Below are 18,829 nucleotides of genomic sequence, written 5' to 3'. Positions count from 1 at the left end.
GAAATGGAATAAGTAAAATGCTTGCCGAATAATGTTTCTATTTTAAAACGTCAAAACGGTAAATGTCAAAATGAGTTGTTTGTTTTTTTACCGGGACGTCACTACCATCGCTCTACTGCGCTCTACCGGCTGTCAACTTTTCTCGGTAGATTGTTTATAATCTGCTTGTTAGCTTGTTCGATGACACTGGGCGAGTTTACGAGCAGATTGTAAATTCGCTATAAAATAACTAGTGGAACTTTTTTATATTATAATAAGTGAAGGTAATTCCATAAACAACGTTTTTTGTGTAATTGAATTTGATCAAATTATATACCTACAATATTATATTATATACCTACTATTATGTAGTGGTTATTTTGGTTTCTTTGGCAATTCTTCTAAAATATATTCTTACAATTGCCAGATTTGTGATATTAAAAAGTATTTGTAATCTACGTGTGTTTCAATATTATTTCCTTTGGCCCTATATTGGCCTTTTGTATTCTAAATTTATATTCAAAATGAAAAAAGAAGTTGGCAAGTATAAATTGATTTCAAACTTTTCTTTTGAATCATAAAAATGTCAATACGATATAATAAAATATTGTACTTATTTAAAAAAATAATAATTATTTGAATAGGTATATATATAATAATATTATAGTAGAATATATCGTCTCTGTTCTGGCAGAACACACTAACTGGAGAATACTAGTTTTGAGTAATTTGACTTTGAAGTTGTTAAAAAGTTTGAAATAATGGTCTACTATGTGAGTTTATTAAGTAATCGTAAAAAGGATGATTTTAAAATAAAGACTGTTTATTTATTAAGAAGGTTTCCAGACGGTAAAGTTTGAAATAAGGAACATTTTGGTACTAACTCAATATGTCATTTTTTCGAATTAGTGTCTTCTGCCAGAACAGTGACGATATTATATTCTTATAATATATATATGAATTTTTGTCTAGCGATTTTTTTCATCTGGCAATTTAATCATACTTGCAACTTATTATGGTAACTTACTGCCATCTGCTTGGAATTGACCAAAGTTTTAGTAACAGATTTTTAGAAATTCATGGTAGATGCCTTTAAATATAAATAGATGGCGTAAAAGTCACATTATAATATGTGTTATTTAGGCCAAAGACATCGCCTTAACATGATCTTACTCCCTACTTCAGTTATAGTTTGTCAATTTATGGCTACGGCCGTATGTTGTAGCTTAACCACTGGGAAATGCCAAAAGAAATGTTGTATTTAAAAAAAAATACTACCTTATTCTTAGTTCAATATTTATTATAAAACAATCATTATTCGTAGGATGTTTATCACACTTGAATGGTCAAAGATATAGCTTATAATCAGTATCTTCAGAATTATCTTCAAATGTGTTAATCTTGCCCATTTTTGAATAATAAAATTCCTAATTCTTGTCAAATTTGGTATCACAGAGATTATCAATATTATTTTTTATCGTAAATATTTCACTATAATAATGTCGACATAAATTTTACTAATGGTTTTATAAATGCGTTTAAAAATTAATAAATCTAAAAAATCTTAACACCACTGCACATGGATGTACTGAATTATGACTATATTCTAAAACATTAGATCGAGAGGTTTAAAAGAATACTATTTTATGTAATAAAAATACTTTATGCAGTCATCAAATGTTTAAAATAAATATAAAGGATAATAAGGCTTCAAAATTATATAAATAGATTATCTACAACGTTTAAGAAATGTCCAGGATCATGCTTTGTAAATACCGAGAAAAAAGCTCCATTTTGACCTACGCGGAGCACGTGGGCTGTTAAATAAAATTTCAATTCATATTCCATCTAGTACGTGGGTGGCCAACCTTTTCAGCAGTCGGGCCAGATTCTAAAAATGAGATTTCCTACCGGGCCGCAAAACCGATTTTTTTTATAATACAAAACAAAAAAGAAATATATATTATATATATTAACCGCCCGACCTCTTTGAACGTACGCGATACGCGCTCTGTGACGTAGCCCTGGCGCGCTAACCCGTATCACGTTCGCGCTTTAGAAAAAAATACATCTCGATGTCTACAAAACGAACGTGATACGCTTATGGGTTTATACATACATACAATTCACATACTCAGTTAATTCTTCAAGGTTAGTCGACGCGTGCGGTCGTTTGGAGACATTTCGTAAGGTTCATTCAACTTAGTACTACGAGTCAGGGGCGCGGTACATGCGTTTTAGTGCGTAATTATTTTGAAGCGCGTTTTTTGTTTCCTGTACAGTTTTACTTGTTTTTTGTATGAATAATGACATTTATTTTTATGTGAATACTATACTGACTTACTTTTTGTGTGTGTATATTGATATTTATTTTTTATTGGTGACTTTGAACCCATTTATTTTACCAGTGAACTTTTTTAGTCAGTAAAACATGTCTAGTGAGAGTGAATATGAGAATATTAGCACCTCCGGGAGTGATACCACAATAGATGACAACTCTTCGTCTTCGCAAGACGATGTAAGCGATGTCGAAGAAGACATTCCTACAAGTTCTCAGGAGTGGGTTGACATAAATCCGGAAAACGACATTTCGCAGCAGCCGTTTCAATTTACGGAAAAATCTGGCGTTCCCGAATTTATGAACAACTATAAGGAGGAATTCGAATTCTTCAATTTCTTCTTTGATGAAAATCTTTTGAAGTTGATCGTGGAGCAAACTAACATATTTGCTGAGCAATTTATCAGTACAACACCACATTCATCCAGCAGCCTCATAAGTTTATGGCATCCGACTACAGAAAATGAAATGAGAATCTTTTTTGTCATAATTTTAGTCCAAAGCATAGTAAAGAAACCAGAAGAAAAAATGTATTGGTCTAAAAATCCTGTATTTATTACGCCATTTTTTGCTCGAACACTGTCATATAGGAGATTTATACTGATAAAAAAGTTTCTTCACTTTAGTAATAATTCCGAATATGATGAATCTTCACACCCCAATCCCAAACTAAATAAAATTTGGCCTGTCTATCAATATCTTCAAACAAAATTCCAGGAAGGTTACATACCAGAAAAAAATGTAGCAATTGACGAGAGCCTTATGCTGTACAAGGGGAAACTAGGGTGGATACAATACATACCCCTCAAAAGATCCAGATTTGGTATAAAAACATATATGCTGTGCGAATCGTCGTCTGGATACATATGGTCCACAATAATCTACACTGGAAAAAATACTCTCTTTGATCAACAATATCGAAACCTCCCTGTTACATCCCAAGTAGTTATGAGCCTAATGAAACCATTGCTGAACAAGGGCTACTGTCTTACCACGGACAATTTTTATACATCGCCGGAATTAGCCGAGATACTCACTTCAAATAAAACTGACACATACGGGACTCTAAGATTTAGGCGTAAAGGTGTACCAAAAAATATTTCATTTCCAAAGAAGGTAACTAGAGGGTATACTAAAGCCTACAGAAAAGGAAAGTTGATGGTGATGAGATGGAGGGACAAAAAGGATGTATTTTTCCTTTCCACTATCCATAGTTGCACCATGATAGATGTAGGCCAGGGTAAACAACGTCCTACTGTGGCAAATGACTACAATTTTACTATGGGAGGCGTTGACCGCGTTGATCAACATTTGGCAATCTGCCCTGTTACGCGGAAACAGGGTAAGAAATATTACAAAAAAATGTTTTTCCATTTGCTCGAACAAGCTTTGTGGAACGCATTTGTTTTATATAAAAAGAACGGGGGAAAAGGAAGTAATTCGAAATTTAGGGTGAAAGTAATTCATCAATACTTAGAAAAATATCACTCGCCAGAATTTTCAGCGAAAGGAGGAAGACCATCCACAACTCCAAACCCATTACGTCTTACTGAGAGACATTTTATTGATACAATCCCGCCAACGCAAAGTAAAGCAAATGCAACGAAACGCTGTATTGTTTGCTGTTCCAAAACGGATGATAAAGGGAAAAAAGTGAGGAGAGAAACGAGATATTATTGCCCCGACTGTAATGTGGGCCTGTGTATCCCATGCTTCAAGATATATCACACTAAGAAAAATTTTTAAAATATTCTATACTGTATCATCAGCCGGGTCAATCCACTGCATCATGAAGGCCTCCCCAAGCTTCTTCCAACTCTCTCGGTCCTGTGTCGTTATCAATCAAACATGAAATACTGAAATAAAATCCCACCCAAAGCAAAGAACCACCCACCAAAATAAGAAATAAACCCAAAAAAAAAATCGCTGCCACGTATTTCCGCCGAATTTTATCAGTTCGTCAATCCAGCGGCTTTTAGGGCGATCCTATGGCCATTTCGTGCCCTTTGGGTACCACTGGATGACGGCATTTGTCCAGCGCCCGTCCTTTCGGCGAGCAATGTGCCCCGCCCATCTCCATTTCAACTGTTTGGAGACGTCTATTATATCGCGTACTCCTGTCTGCTTCCTAACCCAGGTGAGGTTCTTTTCTCTATATATATATTTCTATAAACCCTTATACGTATAATTTTTACAAAAGTAATATATTATTTTCAAAATATTTTTATTACTACACTACAAGTTTACAACCCCTGATGTAACACACTAAGGAAAAATAAAATATATGCTTCATATATTTCTGTAATCCCTTTTATGTATAATTTTTACACAAATAAAATAATATTTTCAATTTGCGAAATTAGCACATCTAGCGGTAGCATTTGATATTATTTTTATTTTCTCATTGCTCCACGGGCCACAAGTTGACACCAAGCGGGCCACATGCGGCCCGCGGCGATTAATTTAGCTATGGGATAATGGCGATTAGCAATGGCAACATTGGCAATGGAAAATCAATTGTGCTCATGAAACTACACAATGTCCTGTCTACAAAAGATTGACAAAAACCAAAAAGTCTATACTACTATTCTATAAATTCTGATCAACCAAGTTAATTCAAAATATTTAATGTCCAATAGTAGTTTATGAAAAAAAAAATATTTTATATTATGAGAAAAGATGTGACAGCATATGACAAGAATTTTCTTATAATTTTTTTAGGCTCAGGCACTTTTCTCATTCAACACATTCGCGGACACATGTTAGTGATGACACAAAATTTTTGTTTTTTAAATTATCGATTTAAATGTAAGATATGACACTATCTAGTGGAAATTTGTTCGCACCGTGACACATAGTATCACGTTCTGTCATATCTCGACAAAATATGACATTTAAAGACATCATGTCCACTAATGTGTTAAGATACATGTTTTGATTGCTGACTAGATAATTACTTTTTAATTACCATATTTAAATAGCATGCTGATTATATCGAATGGCCACCTAATCGTTACGCGCTAGGCGCGTCTTTAGCGTCCAATGTATTAAAATCTATCATTGGGTGCGTAGAGGCTGCTTATTCACTTAATTATTTTTGCAGTATAAAAATTAACTATACCATGATATACTAGTGTTTGACGTAACATAAACTGACCTGGTGCATAGATCAGTGAGGACACACATGGAGTTGACCCGCATGGGAAGGGTGGCATGGGGGGCGGCTAATAGACGAGCGCAGAGCGGTGCGACCCGCACCGCTGTCGCACGCTCCCGAAGGCTGAGTTTACCAAGAGAAACCACGGCGCTTGCCACTCGCGCATTGATCTCCTCTACACTGTCACCTGCAAGACACATTGTAATAGATATTGCTTGAGATTTTCATGATTGGTGTTGTTGTATTTGGTTCTTGTGCTATCGCTGTCACCATGTGTTCTTCCTCCATTTTTAATCGTCGTTTGCTCATTGCAGATGACCTTCCCACAAGATAATGTAGTTAAGTCCATTAATATACACATATCGAGGGTTAAGAAACGAGATCTCATAAGTGACGAAATAACAACCTACACACCATGTATTTCATATCACAAATCAATATTCATCTGTTTATCTGTATTGAGATTCTATATACAGTAAAACCTCGTTAATACGAATTCAACGGGACCGAAAATCGCAAAAAAAATTCGAATGACAAAAGAAATGGCGTATTTCAAAAAAACACTACCTTATTCTTAGGTCAATAATTATTATAAAGCAATCATTATTCGTAGGATGTTTATCACACTTGAATGGTCAAAGACATAGCTTATAATTAGTATCTTTAGAATTATCTTCAAATGTGTTAATCTGACCGATTTTTTGAATAATAAAATACATTCCATATTTATTTTCGTTAATCGATTTTTTTTGGGTTTTCAGTACCATGGAATTCGTATTAACGAGGTTTTACTGTAAAATCTTTCAAGGGTTGCTACAGCTAATAATTAATTTCACGCTGGAGATTTATGTATGGTAAGTTAACACTTAATGTGTGCTTTGGCATTTAACTTAGGGTGAATTGAGATAAAAACCCCACGCCAGTCGCATCATGATGCAAATTATGTGGTAGAATGCAATATTGCCAACCTGACGTAGGCGGGCAGTCGAAGGAGTTAATGATGCGAATTAAGGCGTCCACCGTGTCAGGGTGTGGTCGGCGCTGAGCCACCAGAGCCACGTCTGCCACCTCTAGAATGGCTTGATTCTTCAAACGTCTTCCCCCTCCTTCTCCCTCAATTCCGATGCCTGCTTCTTCTTCCTTTTCTTTCAGGAGATCACTGGCCCAGTCCGGGATATGTGTACGCTAGAGATTCATTGAATTAATTATTCTACAATCAAACCGTCACGTCTTCAACGTCTTAGCTCTCAAATGAAAATGTAATGTACGGAAGTCGGATTTATAAATATGTATGTAATATATTCCGCAGCCATGACATAAAGTTAAGTCTATACTTATAGAGTGATAGGGACACTAGAGTCAAAATGCTGAAGCCAACATTGAAAAACCTATCTATGGGGATGGGAGTCTTCATAATATATGTATGAAAATAAAGCTGATAATGATGTTGCTAATACTAAAAGTAAGATGTCTATATTAATAAGTGACATGACACATAATTGAATGGAGTGAGAAGTAAAGGGGTGGGGTATAGAAAAGTATGTGAAAGGAGAGAAGCCCAATTTTTGAACGAAGCTGAAAGTGTTTAAATTCGCATTTAAGTATTTATTGTGATTTTGTAATACAGAAACAGGATATTGGAGACGTAACTAGGCTCTTTGAATTAATTAGCTACGTACTTAACAATGAATCATTTAATAATGCAACGTTAATGGATAAGTACTGATTAAATATGATGTCATTACCATATTTTAGGTAATCGAAACCATTGGCAGATATGTTAATTTCTAGATTGGAAGATTTAACGCCACCTCCAACTAGATTATCGGTATTAAGCATCGAAACTAAGGTGAATGGTGACAGTTAAATATAACATTTTTCGCGCGGTAAATTCAGCTGTTATGTGAGCATAGACAAAAATATAATGCAAACTCTTAAGGCTCATACGCACTTGCAGGCCGCGGCGGTTAACCGTGAGTCGCGGTTGTATTCGCGGTTATCCGCAAGGCGGCTGACCACTGGGACAGCGGTTACGTTAGCGGCTAGCCGCAGTCAGTTTCAAAATGAATGTGACTTATCTTGGAGTTCTGTTAGCTAGCTCAGGATGTTTGAGAACCCAGATAGGTCCAATTATAAATAATTGTCTGTACAGTTTTGGAACTAGGACACTTGAAGGAGGGGCGAATCAACTGAGAATGGTTATAAAATAAAACTTATCGGAGATTTAAATGTTTTATTCCACTCTTTGTTTGTTAGTACCTACTCACTTAATATTAATTTCAGAAATAAAATATTTGGGTGTTCATTTAGGAACCACTGCTTTACTATAATTCTTCTCGTTTATTAGTAGTAATTTAATATATTTTTTTTAAAATTAATTAAATTTAATATTCGGCACATTTCAGGTCCCATAATATGCTAGGTCGTTTTTCTACATCGTGTATAAATTTTTCCATGTCTAAATCCATAATATTGGAATAAGTTTTTAACAAAAGAGTGGTCAACTGCCATCTAACCATCTACTGCGTAGCGCTCCGCGGTGCGGTAGACCGCGGGCGGGCCGCGCTGTGCATGACAACTGCCGAGATGTAGTGCGTATGGTGTAAGCACTTTTCATACAAAAAATGAGTGGCGGCCTGCCGCAAGTGCGTATGGGCTCTTACGCGATCATAAAATGTACTTCATACTTCATTTGAAGCTGGGTCTAGGGTTTTCTACTACGTGTGACACTGCTTCATTCAAAAATCAGGCTTCAGGGGATTCAAAATTCACAGTACTGTATGCATTAAATTAGCCGCTAATCATTCTCATTGTGGGTTCATCTGCATTAAAATTGATTCTATAAGATTTAAAAAATGCTTCACACTAGTATAAGCCAAAATATTATACTGTAGTTGGCGGGTCACACTCACCGATAAATCATCCCACTTGGAGAGTTTGACGCAGAGCTGAACGAGATGTTTGACAGCAGGCGCAGGCAGACGGCCCGAGCGCAGGCCGGCGAGGAGGGAGGCTCGCAGGGCTGACGCTCTGTCCGCGTCGAGGTAAGCGCTCCACTCGCCCAACACTTCCAACACCAGCAGAAGCACCCGCCAGTCTTCGCCCTGCAATACACTTCAGGTCAGTGACAGTTGGGAATGCACCACTGAACATTATAGCTATGGCCATTGTATTACAGCCCGTTTACAGGTGCATGGATTTATTGGCAGCAGTACATATTGTCACGACCATAATGAAAATTGCAAATGTAAACACGTATTATCGTGCAAATTGCAAGACTGCATGCATGGATCATAAAAGTTTATAGCTACTATAAACTTTTATGATCCTCGCTACGAACCTGTCGGAAAAAAGTATGAACTACACCGTGCAGAACATTTTGAAGTTACCTATTTTCACAACCTATCTAACCCTGTCAAATAGCAACATACAATGACAACAAATGCGTTTGCTTACGCTTGAATAATGATATTGGTGAGACGGTAAGCACTTTTGTGTGTAAACAGTTATTATCGTGATACACCATTGTTGCCAGTAAATTCATGCATGTGTCCAGACACTATATTAGTCTCCAATCAACAGTTTTCGAGCCTGATGCATAAATAACATTTTAGCGAACATGTACGTATATACCATAAACTGCATTGTGAAATCTCACGTATATTTTTTTACATAATATCATAGACCAGTGAAGAAGAAGAAATTTAATATGTTATTATAGAGTGCAAAGTAAGTGGAGACTAACCGCCGGTTGTGAGAATGAGTCGTTGAAGTAGTCGAGAACAAAGTTGACACGCGGCATTGCGATGTGTCGAGCCACACACGAGAGCAACATCCAACAGCATAAGTTGTACTCCGTGCCCACGTGCGTCAGCAGTATCTCCACCAGATGATTGCTGAAATAACATGCGAAATAAATAATATGAACACGACAGATGCTGTTTCGTCATAGAAAATGCGGGTGGAGGTAAGTAATATAATATCATATAATACACATTATCGCAGTGTGATATTGTTTCTAGCAATTAGAAGGCTGGGAATCAAAAGTTTCTTAGATATGAATGATTTGTCTTTTGGCAAGAGTGTTGATTCTTGGAAATTCCAACTCTCATGATTGTGTTTTTAAATACTACAGTAAAACTTCGTTAATCCGACTGCCGCGACTGTATTCCAGCAAAACGCAAACCTTGACCTGTGGATAACGCAAGAAATATTTTTAATACGGCACTGAGAATTTTATTAAAATAATTACAAGATAAAAAGAACTTTTTATATACATTTTTAAATTTTCTGTTGAATCATATAAATTTGACTTGACTAGCTTAAACGATCAAAAAAAAATTGTACTTGATAGAAATAATACTGAAATGTCATATTGATTTCCATAGTTAAGTATAGTCTAGCTAGTCGGGAAGTTAGTTAAAAATCGATTGCAAGATTTGTACCGGACAAACAACCACCGGACAAATAAGAATAGGAGCTAAGTAAAACGTTGTAAAATAGCCCGATCCATCCGCCTACTCCCACCTATATAACTTTGTCAAAAATATGTTGTATTAATTTCATAAACATCGATCTTTCGAACCCTCTCAATCTATTTAGATTCGCCGGTACGATTGCATCAGTTCAAATCTACGCGGTATTTTTCAGCGGCTGCGCAGTAGGTATACAAAATATTTTCATTCGAGTTGAGTGTGCGCCGAGGAATTTACCGTGTAACGTTGAATATTCACCGCGATCTTTATAACATCATGTTTGCGGGAATACGAAAAAGACAACCAAAAAACCGAACCGAAAACAGAAATGTGTCGAAATATTTTTAAAAATGTAGGTACTTGAACTTGTGTTCTGGATTATGTCATTTATTACTCATGTGTCACCCCAATTGTTTCAAAGTCATAAATCGATCTTATTATTGAAAGTCTTAACCCTTTTACTCCCATGGGGCCGATATTTCGGCCCACCATACCTATGCGAAAACTCCATCTGGGCCGATCCATCGGCCGAAAGTTTGGAACCAAATTTACGATTTATTCCAAATTTTTTCCCGTCATATTTCGTCTCATGTAGACGAAGCATTATATTCACTGTGTGTTAAGCATTATATTCACTGTGTGTTGGGTGGTGAGTAACATTTATTTTATTGTCGGCATTGTTTATAATTATGCCATACCCTAATAACTCACAAGTCATAATTGCTCTGCTGTCGAACTTGAGACCAAAGAGGGTCATAAAAATAATAAAACATTATTTTTATGACACATTTTAAATTCTGATATTTCTTTTAGTTGTTTTATGATTTATATATCACATTACAAAATGAATTTTGTAATTTTTGAACTAACAATGGATGCCACTGTATTTTTGGTAAGATGGTGAAAAAATACATGAATATAAATATTATTATAAATGATTTAGTGCTTTGAGACTTATTTTTTGAAATTACTTCATTCCATATCAGTTAGTCGTCGATACTGTATCGAATTCTCTTGCGATTTCGTGAATTGAATAATATTCTTGAATACCTTGACACTATACGATTTTTTTTGATTACTTTATAAAAATTCTATTTCATAGAGAAAAAATAATGTTTATTTTTTTTTCTGTTACTACATAAGGATAGATTATATTATAAAATTTGATATATCAATTATAAATAAAAAAATGTTGTCACACTTGTTTTGTTGTTCAAACATAGTTTTATCCATTCATTTCTAAATAAATATTGATACATTATTTTTTTCTTTTGTTTTATTGATGTAAACTATCAATATTATTACTTATTATTGCTTTATACACCATTGAGAACACACAAAAAAAGTTTCAAATTTTTAAAACATGTGTAGAATTAGTTATTTAAAAAAAACTAAATCGACGATTTTTTGTCAAAAAACGCTTGGTAGTTTTCGCATATGCTAGGCTAAATCAGCTGGGAGTAAAAGAGTTAAATATGTGGTAAAGATGCGTCCACACGGAATGAAAAAATATATATTATTATATTTTAGTTTAGACGATTGCAAGTTTTACAAATAAGTTACAGTAAAACTTCGTTAATACGAATTCCATGGGACCGAAAATCGAAAAAAAATTCGAATTACGAATCATGAAATGTATGGGGGAAAAATATTAAAATTTTGAATTTTGTTTCCGATCATAGATGTGCCTACCGAATTGGGTCATAAAATGTCAGGATTATTTGTATTACCTTCTTAAAATAAGTAATTTTTGATTTTTTAAGTAAAGTCTGTCACAATTTTCAATGACTGGCTCATGAAATAGTGTACTTTATTACGATTTATTGAATATTTTTGTATGCCAGGGACTCTGATTTCGAATTACGAAATTCTAATTAAAGGTATGGTTTTATATGAAAATAATGTTCAATGGACTTTTTTTTCGCGAAATTTCGAATTACGGCGAATTTAGAATTATCAGTGTTCTTACTAACGAGGTTTTACTGTATAATTGTGCTTATTTCATTGACAGTTCTCTAGTGGTGGTCCTACTTATTATTTTTCATCTGAAATTTGTATCCCAAGAGTAGTTTAAAGAAAATAAGTAAGTATGAAAATATGAAGAAATTAACCCTTGGTATGGGCATTTTCAGACTACTGTTGACCATCGGCAGCTCCTCTAATACCATGCAAGTGCAACGCCTGCATTTTTGAACACATCGCTTAACTTTTCATTGTTATTCATACGTGTATCACTCACTTCGCGAAGTAGAACATGTAGCAGTATTGTTAACAATTCTCCGTTCATGAGCGCAAAGCGATTGCGTCCAAATAGATTTTCAGTTTGCACAGGATAACAATGAGGTCATTATATACTGCTTAAACGGTGGCCGAATGTTCCTGTAATGACGTTTTGTGTAGAATTTTTTACACACTTTTAGATCGGCGCACGAAACGAAGGACTCTAGAAACAAAAACGCCAGTTTCTGTTTTATAACAATGTTGGGGAGTTAATTTTTAATATTTTTACAGTTAACTTATTTAATGAATCGCCAACAGTTTGCGAAAAGACAAACCTGCCGCGTTTATTTCTGAACCACTCAAATTCATTCAAAATAATAAAAAAACACATCAGTGGTTATTTATTTGGCTAACGCGCTAAAGCATTGTTCACTCAGAGCGTAAGCCATAAACTGTAACATTTATATTTCTTTATTGATATTAAATTATTCTTGCTGTTCAAATCTTTTTTGAGAATTAGTATAAATAAACAAAAACATATTTAATTTACCTTCTGAGAAGTCGGTAAGAGAACACGGTAGCCTTCGGTGATTGACATAATCATGAAAAGACGCTTTACGACCTTACATGGCTAGGACACGTCGTACCCTTATGGCACAGCCTCAAGGGTTCCGTCGCCATGGCCGGCCCTCACTCACCCTGCAGTGGTGCCACAAAAGCGACCTACGTGATGCAGGTCTGACATGGCGGGAGGCGCAAGAGTTGGCGATGGACCAAGGGAAGTGGCGCGAACTTGTGCTTGCCCTATGCTCCAATGCTGGGTCGTGACAGGGTGAAAGAAGATCTTCTCTTTATAGAAGGTAAACCATTGCGCGCGCACTACCAGAAAATGCTATTCTGAAGACCACAGGCCGCCACTGCTGTTGACTATGTTTCTGGATATTAAAATAGAAATTTAAGCAACCAAAACCTTAGAATCCTGGAATCGGCAGCCAACATAGTGCAGGCTCTGGCGAGATGCCTTCGCATGTTGGCACGCACCACGGCCGACAGGAGCGCCCACGGACCGCGCTTCATCCCCTCCACATGTTCGTCTATTGAAGTCACTATCAGGGTTTTTATATTCTCTACCACTAACTCTTGGACCTATAAAAAAAAGAATTCATTGACAATTTGATACGATCATCGATGACTCCACACGGGTCGTATTTCGCAAAAAATCGGTTACAGATAGGGAAACTTACACAATCCTTATGTATTGTGTGTGCAAGCTGCATAGAATAGATAGAATGTTTTATTTTAGTCATTCAGAATGAACATTCTACATAATTTAATCGCAAAAAGCATACAAATAATTGTGTCCTAACAAAAATAATTAAATTTCAATAACTGTTTAAAATACAGTTCTACTAAAGAATGAAGTTGCTTTTTTAGGATAATATTTCACCAAATTGAGAATCAAAGTTAGTACTCACTCCCTACCAAATGTTCATCTGTTGATCTGTATCGAGATTTTATGTATTTCATGTTTCAAAATACGCTTTCACCCAGCTTGTTGCTGCCAAATAGAGGTATAAATCCTTCAGTATAATATGATCTAACTCAATGATACTCAACCTTTTTTTTTCTTAGGGCCAAATACATATATATATTTGTAAAGTAACGCGGGCCGCATCACTACTGATGTGACGAAAAAAATCATGAAACCCCCCTTTTTTACAAAACATTTTTGAGATTTTAAAAATTATGCGTGTTTTTTAGCAATAGCAACACTCTTATACCAGATCTGATGTGGACCATAATGACAATCCTCTTCGGGTGTCACTACCTGTGCGTCAAAGTCGAAACGAATCTCAAGATATACGAAATTCCTGATAATAAATGTGTTTCGGGCCGTAGGTTGAGTATCGCTGATCTAACTGGACATAATCATCGCTTGGGATACTTTTGTAGAATTCTGTTAGATTCATCTCTCGAAGCGCTGCCAAATTATAACTGTGTCACAGTAGAGAAAACTTTGCAGCATGCGAATGCGACACTATACAGGCGCCACATTCGATCTTTCGCAAAGTCGGCCATTCCATTATAGCGCTGACTTTGATATTTTAAAGAATTCAAAAATGTAAAATTCATTCTTCACTTCTAGGCCGTACAAAAAGAGGTGGAGCTGGATATGATTCGTGGGCCATAATTTGCCGACACCTGTGTTAAATCATAATCATTGCATTGTCCACTAATCTTCAATGTTATTAAACAGCTTTCGCAGACGCAAATAATTAGTGGTTTCTAGTTTTCTGATTTACTAAAAATGTCTCAGGGAATAAGAAGCAAACCTTTGTTTCAGGATCGGAGAGCTGGTGCATGGGGCCTGATAACCAAGCGTCCATGACACAGTTTGTGTGATAGCGTTGCGCCAGACGTGAGAGGCAAGTCACCGCTCCACAGCGCACCAGCACGCTCGTGTCACGACACAAACTCACCAGCATCTGTGTAGGATAAATCGAGTTTAATTACTACTTTAAAATGTTTATTGATATGCGTTATGACTAAAACATTGTACAGTGAAACCCCGATTCTACGGTTTTCAAGGGACCCTAAAAAAAGAATGATAGATGCAGGAAACGATAAATGAGGGATATATATACACCCGATCCTCTTTTTGCACGGTTTAAAAAAAGTATTATTTTTTATTATCTTTTATTTACACGGATTTTTTTGCTTTAACACGGTTTAAAAAACTAAAAAGAATAAAAATACGCATGTATGTACATAGTTATCAAAAAATTGCATTGCAATGGACTGCACGCCGCATACATAATGTGTTGTCATCCGATGCCACCCAGATATACATACGTACATACATGGCGACACTAGTCAGTCACTTCGGGATCAATACGGGAGACGCGCCGCGTACTTCAGCGTCAGCATCATTAAATATTTCCAGCGATGAGAGTGACTCGACTTATAAAAATTCGTGATACGAGATGTGAGGCAAACAAAGCGACACGACTGAAAGTTCTGTATGTATCATAAACAATTCTACGAAAGTGAAATGAAATATATTGAACAAAAACGGTCAATCGGGATAATATTTGTGACGGGACCATGATATTTAGACGATAGATCGAGGAAAACGATAAATCAGGGAACAGTTAATGCGGGATTTTTTAACATTGTTCTTATGGATGTTTGGCGGGACTTTCAAAAATGAACGATCCGTGCGGGAAAACGATTTATGCGAGAACGGTAGATCGGGGTTCCACTGTATTTCCATGTTTCCCCCCTTTTTTCTTGTTCCATTTTGACTTAGGTATCAATGGGTTTATAGTCTATTCTATACACAACGCAGCTGTCGATGGTAGTTTATCATATTTATGTATTGAGGCAGTTAATTGTTACAATAAGTTAACCTCATACCTCAATACATAATATGATAAACTACCGTCGATAGCCGACTTGTGTATAGAATGACCCATAGAAAGTACTAAAATGTTTCTTCTTTTAATGCTAGAAATACCTGTAAGTCGATGTAATAAACCGAAAGGTACGCTGGATTGATGAAATATTAAGGTTCGTTGAAATTGCATGGTAGTGAAGAACAAGGGACCTAGAAGACTGATGATACAAACAATCAAAGGATTGTTTTCTTTAGTTTAGTAATATAAGTCGAAAAAACGAGAAGACAGCTAAATGCCAACATTAATTTCTCCAATATGGTAAAACCGTTTAACTTATACTTACAAGATAATATTATATAGTATACATTTTTTGTGTAAAATAAACAATATTTATTTCATCTCAGAATAAAATTTCCATACGGATACGGTTAGAGAAATATTACCCAAAAATCGTTTTGGCTGCCATTTTACTAAGATGGCGTTGTTTACCCAAGGGTGCCAGAGTGTTTACTACCCTGACAGATCAGTCAAAAGACCTTTATCCCTCGACAATACCAGGTCATGCCACATTAACATGGGCTGGCGACCAGACTATAATTATTAACTACACATTGTTAAATAGAAGATCGCTCGACGGCTAAATCATTTGTGTTATGATATAATTTGTGTTGGGCAAAATATTGTACCTCCAAGTTGTCCTTGGTGAGAAGTTGCACATTGCTGTCTAAAAGATTGTGCAGAAGTGTCATGGCGGTTCTCCGTACGGTCACTCGCTCGTCCCTCATCCTGCGTCTCACCAACTCCACCAGAGGACCCTCGCTCTCTAATACTTCCTGCGAAATAGCATTACATTAATAACACTCCTCCGTTCCGCTGAGATAATGATGCAAATGAATGTAGAATTTTAAGTTATTTATAATTTATTCAATGATAAGTCAATGTTTTATTAAATGTATTATAGAATCAAATATTTTTTTCTAGAATTTATTGTTATTTTAATTTAGCATGGGAATATTTAGCTTTGTTTCTTATTGTACTACATCAGTCTTTCTCAAAGTGGGCGATAACCACTCCTTGCGGGTGCTGGAGGCTTTCAGGGGGGCAGTAGAAGGCTCAAAAAAAATAAGGGGGCATTAAGGAAATCTAGAGGGGCGACGGCAGACAAATTCTATCTATAAAAATTCGACAGAATCATAATACATACATACATACAAAAAATTTCAGTTGATCGCGGCGATTTACGGTTCTTTTTAAGTGAATTCGAGCCTGATATTAACAAACTCGTCTTTTTTCAGATTATTGTAGGATGTTTATTATGATATTTAGCATATATATTTTAAATAGCTTTTTATAAAATCCCCTGTTGATCATAGATGTAGGTTTTGTATAACCCTACAACTGACATGTTATTGTCTATGGTCATTTACAGACCACATACAATAACGCAACGGAAAAGACAGTTGTCATTGAGCTTTCCTAAAATGTAGTTGACACGCACCGCGCGTCCGTGTCTCTTTTTAATATCTAAATTCTAAAATATAATTTAAACCTTTACACACAAACAAGAATTAATATAACGTATTTCGTTGTGCTGTGTTACCAAACTTTATTGCCATAACTAAGAAAATACCAACTCGTGTTTCCATTCATCATTGCCTGAAGATGTCATAGACACACGACGCAACCATCAGAACACATACGTAACATCGGGGACAAGATAAAAACAATTAAACACCCCCTCGATATAGAATTTCACTTATTGTGACAGTGTCAAAAACATGTTCCCAGCAATCAATGTGGGGGAAAGTTACCTGTAGGTTGGGTGATGTATTCATAAGTCTCAATATAATATTGATGAAAGCATACTTTGAGTGTATCGTCGAGAGCTGCCCCTTGAGGGGGTGATGTGCAGAAGACGAGCACAGTCATGGCTTTGGTGCGGACAGCTCCTGAAACGTCCTCGCACCTCTCCAATGCCACTCGCACCAGATCCTCATGCGCCACCGTCTGCATCTGCGCCGGCACCGCCACAGCACCCTCTCTCCCTTCCTCTGCCTCTTCTCCCATCAATGTGGTGTCTTCCTCTAGACTCCGCTCCGCCCCCATCACCAAGCAACCGATCACTTCCTGCAAAACACTCATGTAATGAATGTGTTGAAGATTCCACAATCGAGTTATTTGCATACTTACTAGGATTTCAAGCCCGGCAATAGGTATGTAAATTGAAAAAAAATGTAATATTATTGTTCATGTACGTGCCACGATCATGCAGAGATATTTCTGACTATGAACGAATCATTTCAGTTCTGCTTGTTGAAGGTTAGGGATTGCAATACCGAATGAAAATACTAATACCGGTATTCGTGAAATATATGGAAAAACAGAAGTATCCACCAATAAAATATAAAAATCTCTTTAAAATATTAATATTTTATAGCAAAAATATATACCTACTTAGCATAATTATAATATACATATAATATTATGTAAACTGTTAAAATTGGCGAAGGTATGATAATAATATAGCGGTGGTGAAAGATTGGACGTAGACTGCTAAGATCTGACATAAATAGTGCACACTAAACTTTGTTAGTCTTACATATTTGTTATCATTGAACTGCCTACAATTTTCAGATAGTTTTCGTAAGTTTTAAAAATTCAATTAAACCCTACCAAGCCATAATAGATAATAGGCAAAAATATTCATCTATCTATAAAATATCTAAAATTATGCCATTAAATCATACATCATTTTGAATAAGTATTATTATTTAATAAATATAGAAGAATAATTTTTATCTATAGTCGTTTGATTTAGGCAGGGCTTAATGATTTAAAAAAAAACTAACTAACACCATCTGTAATATTATGTATTCTCAATTCGACGAAAACAAATAAATATGACTGAAAAAGTGTGCAATATTTTTGTGGGATCGCACATAGCATACCTAAACAATAATTACAGTTTGGTTTAGGCAGGGTTTAAATGAATTTTAAAAACTAACCAGCACCGCCTGCAAATTGTATTCTTGGTTCAGTGAAAAAGAATAAGTACGACTGAAATGTTTAGTGTACACTATTTATGTTGGATCTTAACAGCCTACCTTCACCCTTCGCCACTGTAATATGGTAGAGATGCTGATGTTTCCCAATACCTAGTAGTTGAACCATTGGCATTTTCTTCTTCGAATGATATTTCAATAAACTTATATTACAAATTAGTGTTCTTCACTGATAATTCCATATAATTTATTAGTTTTTG

At 35.7% G+C, this 18,829-nt stretch overlaps 2 protein-coding genes across 3 annotated transcripts in view; one reads left to right on the top strand and one right to left on the bottom strand.

Annotated features, from left to right (window-relative positions):
• LOC147078717 (uncharacterized) overlaps window positions 1-18,829 on the top strand; it is an 869,452-nt gene that overhangs the window by 339,044 nt on the left and 511,579 nt on the right. The gene's annotated exons all lie outside the window — the stretch shown is intronic.
• Window positions 1-18,829, bottom strand: part of Cap-D3 (Chromosome associated protein D3) — a 41,095-nt gene that overhangs the window by 13,611 nt on the left and 8,655 nt on the right. For both annotated transcript variants that reach the window (XM_085960402.1, XM_085960403.1), the window contains exons 5-12: window positions 17,434-17,694; window positions 16,254-16,400; window positions 14,503-14,655; window positions 13,140-13,315; window positions 9,220-9,370; window positions 8,387-8,578; window positions 6,443-6,659; window positions 5,475-5,661 (exon numbers count right to left, since the gene is read on the bottom strand). In XM_085960402.1, coding sequence (XP_085816528.1) covers window positions 5,475-5,661; window positions 6,443-6,659; window positions 8,387-8,578; window positions 9,220-9,370; window positions 13,140-13,315; window positions 14,503-14,655; window positions 16,254-16,400; window positions 17,434-17,694 — 1,484 coding nt within the window. The remainder of the gene's footprint in view (window positions 1-5,474; window positions 5,662-6,442; window positions 6,660-8,386; window positions 8,579-9,219; window positions 9,371-13,139; window positions 13,316-14,502; window positions 14,656-16,253; window positions 16,401-17,433; window positions 17,695-18,829) is intronic.

This window comes from Rhyacophila brunnea, unplaced genomic scaffold, assembly GCF_057557595.1.
Source record: "Rhyacophila brunnea isolate RB1 unplaced genomic scaffold, BYU_Rbru_1.0 scaffold_11, whole genome shotgun sequence".
Taxonomy (NCBI): domain Eukaryota; kingdom Metazoa; phylum Arthropoda; class Insecta; order Trichoptera; family Rhyacophilidae; genus Rhyacophila; species Rhyacophila brunnea.
This window is presented reverse-complemented; position numbering and strand designations above follow the sequence as displayed.